The sequence below is a fragment of the Callospermophilus lateralis genome, chromosome 11 (genome assembly GCF_048772815.1).
Source record: "Callospermophilus lateralis isolate mCalLat2 chromosome 11, mCalLat2.hap1, whole genome shotgun sequence".
Classification (NCBI taxonomy): domain Eukaryota; kingdom Metazoa; phylum Chordata; class Mammalia; order Rodentia; family Sciuridae; genus Callospermophilus; species Callospermophilus lateralis.
Genome location: NC_135315.1, coordinates 21,160,999 through 21,174,294, shown reverse-complemented (window position 1 = coordinate 21,174,294; position 13,296 = coordinate 21,160,999). Strand labels below are relative to the sequence as shown.

General features: G+C 37.8%; 1 protein-coding gene and 1 pseudogene across 1 annotated transcript; both read right to left on the bottom strand.

Moving 5' to 3' along the window:
* Positions 1 to 5,595: 5,595 nt before the first annotated feature.
* On the bottom strand, positions 5,596 to 5,943 carry LOC143410301 (keratin, high-sulfur matrix protein, B2C-like). Its single transcript, XM_076871093.1, has one exon. The coding sequence runs from the start codon at positions 5,941 to 5,943 to the stop codon at positions 5,596 to 5,598; it is 348 nt and encodes a 115-aa protein (XP_076727208.1).
* Positions 5,944 to 8,196: 2,253 nt separating this feature from the next.
* Positions 8,197 to 8,661, bottom strand: LOC143410282 (keratin, high-sulfur matrix protein, B2C pseudogene; annotated as a pseudogene).
* Positions 8,662 to 13,296: the final 4,635 nt, after the last annotated feature.

Genomic DNA, 13,296 nt, shown 5'->3' with positions numbered 1-13,296 from the left:
CAGTTTTCCTGGAACCCTTTGCCTTTGCTCCAAAATAAGTTTTTGGCAAATCTCAGATGATAGTGGCTATGTGGGCTTGTCTGTGTGTCTTCTATTCCATTGATCTATGTGTTGTTTTTATGCCAGTACCAATCTGTATTTTATTACTATAGTTCTGCAGTATAATTTGAGCTTGGATATTATAAGGACTCTACCTTTACTCTTTTTGTCCAGGATTTATTTGGCTGGTCTAGGTATTTTGTTCTTCCACATGAATTTTACATTTTTTTTCCTAGATCTGAGAAGAATATAATTGGTATTTTGATAAGCTTGCATTGAATCTGTTAATCATTTCAATCATTCTTGGTAGTATGGTCATTTTTAAAAAATTTAATTTTATTAGCTAACATGACATTACAATGATCTTGGCAATTCATACATTTGAATCATTGGGGTATAATTTCTCATTTTTCTAATTGTACAGCTTGTAGAATCACACTGGTCATAGAGTCACCTATATACATACAGCAATCATATTGTCTATTCTATTCTGCTGCCCTTCCTATCCTCCCTACTCCTCCCCTCCCTTCCCATCATTTCTCTCTATCCAATCTAATGTGACACACTTTTTTTTTCTTTTTCTCATCACAACATCATACATGTATTCTGTATCACGATGAGGGTCTCCTTCCATCTTCCGAGCAACTCCCCTTCTCCTTCCTTTTCCCTCCCACCTCTCTTCCCTATTTATTGGTAGTCTTCTTGTCATGCTCTTCCTCCCTATCCCATTTTGAGTCACCCCCCTTGTATCAGAGAAGACATTCGGCATTTGATTTTTAGGGATTGGCTAACTTCACTTAGCATAATCAGCTCTAATGCCATTCCATTTCCCCACAAATGAGTAGTATGGCCATTTTTAACAATATTAATTCTGGTGTCTTCTTTTATTTCTTTTTTCAGTGTTCTATACTTTTTCTTGTACAGATCTTTTACCTCTTTAGTTTAACTTATTTCTAAGTATTTTATTTATTATTCCATTTGTGAATGGAATTACCTTGATACCTTTCTCAGAAAGTTTATTATTGGTGTATAGAAAATCTCTTAGTTTTTGTATATTATTTTTAAAATTTATTTATCAGCTCTAGAAGTCTTCTTCTGGAGCTTTTAGGGTCTTCTGTGTATAGGATTATATCATCCACAAACAAGACAACTTGATTTCTTTCTTTCCTACTTGTATCATTTCTATTTCCTTTTCTTCCCGAATTGTTCTGGCTAACATTTAAAGTACTAGATTGAGTAGGAGTGGTGAGAGTAGACATCCTTGTTTTGTTTCTAATTTTAGAAGAAAAGCTTTTCCCCATTCAGTTTTTCCCTTTTAAATATGAAGTTGGCTTTTGGATTTGTCATATATACCCTTTATGAGATTGAAGCAAGTTGCTTCTTTCTATCCCTGGTTTCTCCAGGGTTTTTATCATGAATGAGTGTTGATTTTTTTTTCCAAAGGCTTTTCCTGCATCTATTGAGATGATTATGTAACTTTGGTTCTTTTTATGTGTATTATGTTTAGTGACTAGTAGTATATGTTGAAACATCCCCTGCATCCTTGGAATGAATTGAGGCCATTTACATTCAGTGTTATTTTCTTCTGTCATTTTGATTTATTTCCAATGTTTGCTTCAATCCTGATTCTCATTTGCTTATCTACTCCTATAATGATATTAATCTTTCCTGAGATTAATTCCTTTCTGAGCTCTCTTGGTTGTTTTTATCTACTTCTGTGAATAGAATTCCTTTAAGCATATTCTGCAATCCTGGATTAGTAGTCATGAATTCCTTTAGTTCATGGAAGATTTTTATTTCTTGTTCAATTCTGAAGGATAGCTTCGCTGTATATAGAAATCTTGGTATTTATTTTATTTCAGGGCTTAAAATATACCATTCAAGCCCTCCTGAAATTTAGGTTTTTGATGAAAAATTTCATATTATTCTAATTGGTTTTTCCTTTAAATATGATCTGGCATTTATATCTCTCTTGTAAGTTAAAAAGTTTCCTTTGTTTTGGATTTTTTACATTTTAATTATAATGTGTCATGGAGAGATTCTTTTCTGGTCTTGTCTATTTGGGCTTCTAAATGCCTCCAGCATCTGAATGTCCATTTTATTCCCAAGGTTTGGAAGTTTTTCTGTTATTATGTCACGGAGTAGCTTATCAATAACATTAGCCAGAGTCTCTGATCCTTCCATAATACCTATGAGCCTTAAATTCCTTAATGTTGTCCCAGAGTTCTGGGATATTCTGATCATAGTTTTCAGTATTTCTCTTTAGTGTTGTCTGAATGCTCAAGTCTATCTATTTTGCATTCAAGTTTGAGGTTGTATCTTCTACTTGATCTAATCTGTTGGACAAACCATAAACCAACATATATTTACAATACTTATTACTGGGTTGCCCTTGAACTCTATTAACCAATGAGAGAGTGGGTAAGAAATGATATAAAATAGGCTGAAAAGATAAGCCTTATATGGTATATTGATACTAAATTATATTGGAAGAAGAGGGAAATAAAAAAAAAAAAACAAAGGAAGAAAAGGGAGGGAAGGGAGACAGTCGATAAAAGGGGGAAAGCAGAATGGAAGAGACAGAAGGCATGGAGCTTAGAAAGAAGAGAGGTACAGAGAAAAAAAATCCAGTTAATTGAAAAAAAAACCCTTAAAATTAGTTAGAACTATGAAAAAAAAATAATGAGGGAAGACACAACAGAATAGTGCACAAAATAGCACATGAGGCAATGATTAAAAAGATTCAGTTTTCCCTTTGCTGAGGTATTTAAAATGGAGACTCTTTTTTTTTTTTCCCCCAGGGCTTTGATTTTAGAGTCCCCCAGCTGTGAGGAGGTTTGTGGGACACAATTATCATACTGTTTGATTTTTTTTTCAACTATGACCCAAACTGGCCAAACGTGTTAGTGTAGTCTGTTTGCTGAGCTGTGCCTCCTCTTGCCTGCCAGCGAGTGTTGGGGAGAGAGGCGTGTTTCAGAGAAGTCAGGCTCGGTATCACTGTTTTGATATCTAGACGTGGGGGCGTGGCTCTGGTAGGCCAGCCCTGTCACCTGGGTAGCCTATATTCTGATTTGGACCTCACGGTACCCTTTGTTTGGAGAACCTCCGTCCATGTGCTAGGGAGAGGTATTTGGGAAGTGCCCAGGTCTCATCAGCAGATCCACCAGTTGCTTCCCAGTGTGGAGGGTAGGACCAGGCCCAGGGTGGGATGCACAGATAGCAGCTTTCTACCCAACTCAGACCTAGCTCACTGAAACCCCTGTTGGCCTTGCTCTTTACCACAGAGTTCATATTGCCAGTTTCATAGGAAGGTGCCTTTCACTCTGCTGTATGGAAGATTAAAAATCTCCCACACAGAAAGTTTGAGCAATAAGACTTTTTCAGCTGGCACTGATTCCCTATTTTCACTGCATCCGCTGGAAAGTGCCAGGACACACTCCCACCCTTCAAAGTATCTGGGCCTGTTTTTCTGCTTTCCTTGTGGTTTCTCCTGACAGTAGAGCCTACTTTTCTTAAACTTGCTGGGAAACGTTCTTGCAGCTGGTTGCTGGGGAGCCTCCCCTCCGGCTCTGAGCCACTCACTGCCCACCTGATGCTGCAGCAGTCCATTTCTTTGATTAATTCTCTTCCTATCCTAAAAACCTGTATTTCTGGGTCTCACCTGGCTGCTGGCTCTCTGAGCCACCTTCCGAGGCTTTCCCCCATCAGGCAGCTACATGCCATTTTGATTGAATCTTGGGGAGCATTTACTATATGGTGGGTTCCTCTAGCCTGTCATTTCCCCGCAACCTAAGAGCAAGTTTAGTTTTGTGAAAAAGTGTTGAAGTGTCTTGCAAAGCGGCTGTGCCATTTTTCATTCCCACCAGCCATGAACGAGAGGTCCTGCTGCTCCACATCCTCACCAGCATTGGGTGGCGTCGTTGATTTGGATTAAGCCATTCTGACAGGTGTGGATCCAACTCTTTCCTACTCATTCTTTTCTTTTCATTTGGAATAACTTTCAAACCTCATCTCAAAGATTACCTCCTTTGTGAAGACTTCCTTGAGGCAGCCCCCATTGCACAAGCCCCTCCAGGTCTTAAAGTGAAGTGATTTCTTTTTTTCCAGATCCTATTTAAGACCCTCCCATAGTCATTGCAGGTCACAGACCCTAGGCATTAATTTCCACTGCATTGGCACTCCAAAGCCTCTTGACACTTTCTGCACGTTCCTGAGGTATTACTTTGTCATGATCCCCTTGCTCTATACAGGTCCTAGGCTGTGATCTTCCCATGACATCAAACCAGACCAAAGACTTAGCTCGTTTACTGGTTTTTGCAGGAAAGTTGACCCATCCCAAGGATTAATGGGGAGGGGAACATATAGCAAAATTCCTGACCTCCTGACTAGATCAATCCTTTTTCTCCTTATTACATTTCTAGATTAAAAATATTCTTCCCTACCTCGTACATTGTTTCACATCCTTCTCTTGGGCTCTTGGGGCTGCCAACATTCTCTTGGCTTTTGGGGCTGCATGTCCTGTAGGGATATACCCTATTGGATGTTGTTCTATCAGGGCAGATTCGCTGAAAAGTATCTATTCACCCAAGAGGGATTCTTCTATGAACTGTTATGAGAACACAATTTACCTCCTTGTAATTTGTGTAGCTATTTTTTAAAAAATTTATTTATTTATTTATTTTAAATTTTTATTGTTGGTTGTGTAGCTATTTTCACACTTATTTTTTTTTCCTGGATAATAAGGACCTCAGGGATAAGCATTCACTCTTCCTCTTTTGCCATCATCCCTGCTTTAGAAGGGGCAATGACTATATTTTTATTGTTAATATGTGATATGTTATATATTATATGGCTTTGTTCTCAAAAAGAAACAACTGAATTTTTTCAAGTAGATGTTCTTGAATTAAAAGCAGTGAAACCACTAGATGTACAAGTAAAAACACATGGTTTCTTTGCCCAGTATATAACCTTTATTAAGAAACATCAGAAGACACAGTGCCACAGATATAATTGAAATAGCCAACAGGCAAGATCATTATGATCCAAAAAACAAGGGGAAGGTCTCATGCTGAACTGTAGAAAGGTTCAGCTGACTTCTTAGAAGCTGGATGTTGGGTGAAGACCTTTCTTTCTCTCTGATGACATCTTAGGAATGTCTCTTGGCTATACTCTGGTGCCTTGGCATTGTAAAATAATCGCAGGCAAACAAGATAAATATAGATCATAACGCAAGGTGGGAAAATAAGCATTGTAGACAGTTCTCAAGGAAAAATTCCAGAATATGGTGGTAGTTTTCAGTCTTGCAAGAGGATCGGAAATACCATCATGCAATTTGATGAACTGAAGATGGGTTCACAGCATTTTTCTGTCCACAGTGAAGATCGATGTATTCATTATAGAATGGAATCAGAATGGTGATTCTCAGACCCTTGATAGCCCACACAAGAGAAAATGAAATAGGGGTCTAGGAACATCTTAGTGGTTCAGGGATGGTCAAGAGGATGAATAGTTCAGAGATGCTGCATCCTGGGCAATCAGAAATCAGCAGGCCGGCTCTTAACAGGTGGGCTCACAGCAGGAGGGTGGTGGGCAGCTGTAGCAGCAGCAGACTGGGCGGCAGCAGGACTGTCCACAGTAGGATGGGCGGCAGCAGGAGGCCTGGGCATGGTGCAGCTGGCAGCAGGTTGGGGGTGTGCAGCTCACGACGCAGCAGGGTGGCAGGAAGGTGCCCTCCACGCGGCAGTCTGGGCGGCACCACCTGATGCGGTAGCTCACGGCTCCGAAGCCACCCTCCTGGCCAATGCCGCCCCCAATGCCACAGCTGGACTGGCAGCAGCTGGAGCCACAGTTCCCACTGGTGGAGTAGCTGGGGAATCCGCAGAAGCCGGTGGAGCAGCAGGCCATGGTGTCAGGGGTTGGGTTGAGAGCTGGGAGTTGGGTTGAGACCTGGGTTGGTTGGAGGAGTTTCTGAGTTTGAGAGGTGACTGCCACATGGGGCCTTTATATATCTGAACCAGCAGCTGTTTATAAAATTCTTAACATATTTTTCTTGTTTTTGTTTAAATTTGTTCCTTAGTGGTCCTCTGATTGGCTTGCGTTGAAATACTTAAGACATATTATGGGCAGCAGTTTGGAAATTACTCTGTTTTATAAGGTTTTGGGGACTCGTCATATCAGTCTTTTGCTCTTTAGAATATGTTTGTGGTTTCCCATGTTTAAAGACTCCTCCCACTTTAGACCAGTCAGTCGACACCCTCATTTTGACAGTCCTCATTCCACGTGACTGTCTGTCCAGACTTCTAAAGCTTAGGGTAATTGTGTTATTTTTAAGTATTATTTTTTTTCACTCCTGGATATATAGAATGAATTCTATTGAGTTTAGAACCAGGATATTTGCTGAAATTAAGTAGTTCTTTGGTCACATATAGTTAAAACTTCCACCTCAAATACTCCAACATCATATCAAATTACTATTACAGTTCCTTTGATTTCTACTAATTTGAAATGAGTAAATACTATTTGTGTTCCAGGCCAGAAAACTATTTATTTTATTTTATTTTACTTTTGCGAACCAAACAGCTTACTGAAAAGAAGGTATCTAGCTTAGCTTCTGGTAGCATCTTAATAAAAGTTTTTTGAATTTATTATTGATTCAATAAATGTTTATTGAGTGGGTGGAGTAAAAGGCATGATTCATGAATGCCCTGCACAACTCATAAATTATTAAACAGAACTTTCAAGTTGTAACACCTGTGAAGGAGACTTGTTATTTCCTGTGAGAAGAGACCAGGAAATATTGAATTATTTTTATCTAAATTCAATAGTTGAACTGACATTCAGAGAAAAAAATGTCTAGGAGTTATGATCTTTTGAAGAATGTACTGTCATCTGCTTTATATTTCCTGCAATGCATCTTCTGTATGATATGTCACTGCCATCAATTAAATGATAGAGGTAAGTGCTAGGAGCTTATAAAAATAACTTTGAAAAAATTTTTAATGTTTTTCCTGTATTTGTGTTATTGTATTTTTGACTATTAAACTCAAAAGCTTAGAGAAGAATTCAAAAATTAAATGGTAAAAGCTATTTCTTTTTGTTCTAAGTTTGTGTTAGCTTCTTAAAAGAACAATATTTGCTTGGGTTACAAATTATGCATCATGACATAGCTGTTTCAGGTTTCTAATGCAGCTGTCTGACATGGTGATGGTAGAACTCACTAGGTATGCTGCTGAGCTACTTGTTCTGTCATTTAGACCACAGATACCTCTTATACGAACAGTAAATGAAGGTGAATATTGGGAGTTGAAGTTTGGAGACCAATTTGAGAGTCTGAGGAATGAATGAGATAGGCTAAGGCATAGGAATTAAACCCAAATGCTCTTAGAAAATGGATAGTATCTGATAGATATTTTCACACCTATTTAGTAGGTAATACCATTTCTTTATGTTGGGCATGAATGAAGGAAAACACTTGGTTTGTTAAATGGGAGAGATTAGAGAAGGTTAGACATTAGAGAGATTAGATATCTAGGTAGGAACTCAAAAGCTTTGATCAACCTGAAAATTTCAGTGGAAAGTAGCTCTCTTGGTCTAGACCCAATCTTGGTAGAGTACAGCATGAAAAAATTTGAATAACTATGAAGAGTAATGAATGGAAAATTTTAGTAGTAGATGGATTTAAGCATAATTTAACTTGCATGTAATATTTCTAGCTTAGCCTATATGTTTATCCCAAAGGATTATTATTGAAATGCAAAAGGAGAGTGGTCTCCTTGAATTCCAGTTGTAGGTGAACATGCTTAAAGGTAGAAAAAGGACATAAGTCTGTTTGCTTTGGACATTACAACATTTTATTAGAAGTCACAGTGGAAAGCAGGTCTGAAGATGTGTGGGGATAGAGAAACGGGGAGGAGTGCTGAGATGTCGTTGGATGAGGAGCTTCCCCATCCTGGAGACGTGTTCAAGCCAGGCAGGGTCTCCAGAGCATGATGATCCATATGTGGTTTCCTTAGGGGTCCTGACCAAGAGTTCCATTATTTAGGAGTAGCTTAGCAACATCATGATACTTAGCATCCAACAAATGGTATACTTCTTCAGAGAAGAACATGGTTTTCCCTTGTTTCCCCTTCCATTTTTAAGTAATCAGCAGGTTGGCTCTTAACAGGTGGGCTCACAGCAGGAGGGTGGTGGGCAGCTGTAGCAGCAGCAGGCTGGGCGGCAGCAGGACTGTCCACAGTAGGATGGGCGGCAACAGGAGGCCTGGGCATGGTGCAGCTGGCAGCAGGTGGGGGGTGTGCAGCTCACGATGCAGCAGGGTGGCAGGAAGGTGCCCTCCACGCGGCAGTCTGGGCGGCACCACCTGATGCGGTAGCTCAGGGCTCCACCCTGGCCACCTCCAATTCCACTCCCAGAGCCACAGCCTGAGCCACAGCAGCTGGTCTGGCAGCAGCTGGGTTGGCTGCAGCTGGGCTGGCAGCAGCTGGGCTGGGAGCAGCTATCCTGGCAGCCGCTGGGCTGGCAGCAGCCGGTCTGGCAGCAGTTGGGGCGGCAGCAGCTGGCGCCACAGTTCCCACTGGTGGAGCAGCTGGGGAATCCGCAGAAGCTGGTGGAGCAGCAGGCCATGGTGTCAGGAGTCTGTCTGAGAGCTAGACTGCTAAGTGATTTTTCTGAGTTTTGGTTGTACCTACCTTCTAATCCCAGCCTTTTATATAGTCCTCTGAGCTGCATGTTTACCTAACATTTAGCATCTTTCCTTGATGCCAATTGAATTGTCAGTGTTTAATTGGCTCATGCTTGAGTTGTTTAGAAAATTATAAATAGCATTTCAATTGTCGGATCTGGGCAATGTTCAATTAAGTCTCATTATGTGTCTTTTTTGCCCTCTAAACTAAGAGAAGGTGCTTCATGGAAGCCAATCCCAGCAGCACCTCTTTATGTTATTCACATGGCAGGCTAGACTTGGGGCACACACTGCCCTGGTTCACTTTGTCATACCTGTCCTTCTATAACCTTCAGACACAGTTTATCTGAACTGAAATTTTCTTCCTAAGTTGACACTGAATCGTGATTATGACTTCATGAACAGTTTGTTCAGATTTGGAAAGACTAATAATATTATTGCCATGAAAACATGAGCAATCAGTTAATTCATGAGCATCCAAACTAAGTTTGCCTTTCTGGGATCAGCTGCAAGTTACAGGATCCTAGAACTGTATTTTATATTCTTGCTTTCACTCATTAATGCACATATTTATCCAATGGAAGCCTTTAATGATTTTTGCCTGAAAATTGTTTACTGGCTGTTCAATTAAAAATATATGCTATATGATAGATACACATTGTAACAAGTCGAACTTTACAGAGTAAAGACAAATTAATATTATTTTCCCCACCCCACACAACACCTTTTCCAAAACTAATACACTAAGATAATCAATATTGGCACTTGGTTGTATATTCTTTAACACCTTTACCTCTGCTTCTGCAATACACGTATACACATACACACAAACATTTTCTATTTCAGTGAAGTTTGGGTCTAATACACATTTAAATTAGAAAATTTTAAAAACTATCCATAGTGAAAATCTTTTGACCATATATCTGACAGTTTATTTCTGAGTACTCTATTGCACTGGTCCATATGTATGTCTTTATGTAGTTCTACAACGTTTTAATCACTGCAGCATTATAATAAATTTTAAAATCAGGAATGTGAGACTAACCTTATTCTTCTTTTTCAAGACTGTTTTTAGTATTTTGGATCCCTCATGATTATATATGAATTTTTGGATGAAGTGTTCTATTTGTGCAAATCACCACTGAGATTTTTTTAAAAATATTTTTTAGTTATACATGGATACAATATCTTTATTTTGTTTATTTATTTTTATGTGGTGCTGAGACTGGAACCCAGTGCCTCACATATACAAGGTCAGTGCTATGCCACTGAGACACAACTCCAGCCCACCACTGAGATTTTGATAGAGATTTCATTATGTCTGTAGGTTTTGTTGATATTTTTATCTTAACAATATTGTCTTCCAATCAATGAACACGGGAAATCTTTCATTTGCATCTTTTGAAATTTATTTCAGTTGATATTTTGCAGTTTCTGGTGTACAATTATTTCCCCTGGGTTAATTTATTTCTAAGTGTTTTTTTTTTTTTTGATGCTATTGTAAATGGAATTGCTTTCTTACTTTCCTTTTCAGATTGTTCATTGCTAATGTATAGAAATTCAAATGATATTTTGTGTCTGATTTTGTATTTGTAACTTTGCTAAATTCACTTATTGGTTGTAGTGTGCGTGTATAAAAAATCTTTAGGGGTTTCTATATCAAGGATTATATTGTCTCTGAACAGAGATGATTTGCTTTTTCCTTTTCAATTGCTTTGGCTGAAACACCCTGGACTCTGATAAATCAAATGGATAAAAGTTGGCATTCTTATCTTGTTCCTAATCTTAGGGGAAAGAAGGGTTTTAGTCTTTCATTGTTGAGTATAAGGGAAGTATATTATTTTCATATGTGGCACTTTTTATATTGATTAATTTGCTTCTATTCTTAGTTTATTGATTGTTTTATAAATTATGAAAGGGTTTTGAATTTTTTCAAATGCTTCCTTTGGATCAGTTGAGATGATTGTGTATTCTCTCCTCAATTCTGTTAAAGCAGTATGTTACATTGATTGATTTGTGTATGTTGAACCATTTTTGCATTCTAGGAGAAAGTCCTATTTGGTAGTGATTTTTCAATCCTTCTAATGTGCCATTGAACATTGTTTGTTAATACTAAGTTAATGCTTTTTCTATGATTATTCATAAGGGATTTTCTTTTTCCTTAGAGTGTACTTACTTGACTTTAGTAAGGCTGATTTAACAGAATGACTTTGGAAGTGTCCTTTCCTCTTCAATTTTTTGGAGGATTTTGAGGATTGGTCTTAATTTTTCTTTGGTAGAATTCAACAGTGAATAAATCTGGTTCTTGGATTTTCTTTCTTGGGAAGTTTTGACTACTGATTCAATCTCCTTGTTAGTTATAGGTCTGTCCAGATTTTCTCCTTTTTTCATGGTAGGTTGTTTTTCTAAGAATTCATGTATAGATTTGTGGACCTATGGATAAGATTTATCTATGTTATTCAAATTCTTAATATATCCTATATTTGTAACTCATTTTAATAGCTATACAATTTTCCAGAGGCTGATCATATCAGAATTTATTGAATCATTCCCCAATCAATAAGACCTCAATCATTTTTAGTTGGTGAGTTTGAATTTTAAAATAATAATAGAATTTGAAGCTGAAAGAGACATTAAATGGGCCAAGCTTTAGGTGATTAGGGGACTGAGATCTTCACTGCATTTAATTAAACTAAGTGAACTTTGCAAACTGGTTCTACAACTATGTGACTGTGTGAGCCCAGAAAAGTCACTTAATCTCTCTGAACAATGATTTACTCATCTATAAAATGAGATGATCTCTCAGACGCCTTCCAGGGCTAAAAATGTTTAATTGTTCTACTAAGTCATCCATTCCTTAAGGGCACGATCCCTAAGTTCATGTCAGATTCACGTTGGTTGTCTACATGGTGCCTCTATACTACCTTGCTTGTAGATGCTCAATAATTGCTTGTGGAATGCAGACTGAAGGAATGATTAGCAGTTCATGGTCATGATGAAAAGCTGAATTTGCATTTTACCAAAGTCACTTGTAATTTTATTTTATTTATTTTTTCTCAGCAAGAGCTATTTAGGTTGTAATATTGAAAAGTGGTCAGGGGCTGGGGATGTGGCTCAGGCGGTAGCGCGCTCGCCTGGCATGCGTGCGGCCTGGGTTCGATCCTCAGCACCACATACAAACAAAGATGTTGTGTCTGCCGAAAACTAAGAAATAAATATTAAAAAAGAATTCTCTCTCACTCTCTCTTTAAAAAAAAAAAAAAACAAAAAAGAAAAGTGGTCAGTAGTTAGAATCAAGGGGGAAAGAGGATAGAATATGTCTCTGCTACTGTTTTGTCATTCAGAGGTTTTTCTTTGGACTGGATGATTCTTTGACTGTTTGTTACCTTTGTTTATGCTTTCTAATTTTCCAGTTCTAATTAACATTGAAATGAATGAAGTTTTGTGAATTTAACCAAAGTGCTATTCTTTATATTAAAAAAAAAAAAATACTTTCAGTACCCTCTAGTTTAAGTCCAGGGAACTGTGAATTAAGCCTAAACCTTGTCTAAAAAACCATCTAAACACATGAAGCATTTCCTGACACTTAGGTTGAAAAGTGTATAAATATGTTGTGTATGTGTATGATATACAAATGTGTTTATATACAATAAATATGCATATATGTGTATATATGTGCATATATACATATATACGTAATATATATATTTTATATACATATATACATTATCTATATATAATGTGTGTGTGTGTGTATGTATGTATGTGTATATATATATATATATATATATATATATATATATATATATATATATATTTTGAATGTTTTAAACCAAAGATCATATGTTAATTCGAAATATTGAACAAAGCACTTGTTATTCTCACTTTCTGTTCAGGAAACGGGAAAAAAGTTTTGGAGTAAAAAACTCCATCTCATTGGGACTGTATTTTTTTCAGTTTTCTCCTCCTTATATTTCTCTTGCTCTAACTTGTGAGATTCCATACAAACAGAAAAATGTGCTTTATTAGCACGTATTACCACTGTTTGAAGATGGTCTGAAATTTCATCCCTCTTGTAGTGGCTCCACAGAAAATTAAGCTTCATTTTCTTAACTAAGCTTCTCCAGAAATCTTCACCATAATTAATCTTAGGACTATCAGCAGAAGAGTCTCTATAGAAGAGTTCAATAAGGTAAACTTTCTATTCCCTGTTGCTCTATCTTACTTGGCCTCTGGCCTGGAAGAGATCAGCACTCCAGGTGCTGAACGCCCCTTTACTAGTTTTTCACAAACATTTATCTGGTATTGGAGTTTGTAGAAGTGTGTTTGCAAATGCAAAGTGTGATTAAAAAAAAAAAAAAAAAAGACAGGCCTCTGGCCTTGAGCTGGAGCTTCACAGAGATGTTTACTTTTCTAAGATAAAAGAAAAAATTACTAATTGGGTAACTCCATGGTAACAACTGGCAGGAGGAGAGAAGAAAGGTTGACTTGCCCAGAACAGTGAAAGAAAATGCTGCTTTTGGGTGAAGTTCTGCAGACTGTGAACTTCTGAGCCCCTCCCCTTACACACTGGGTAT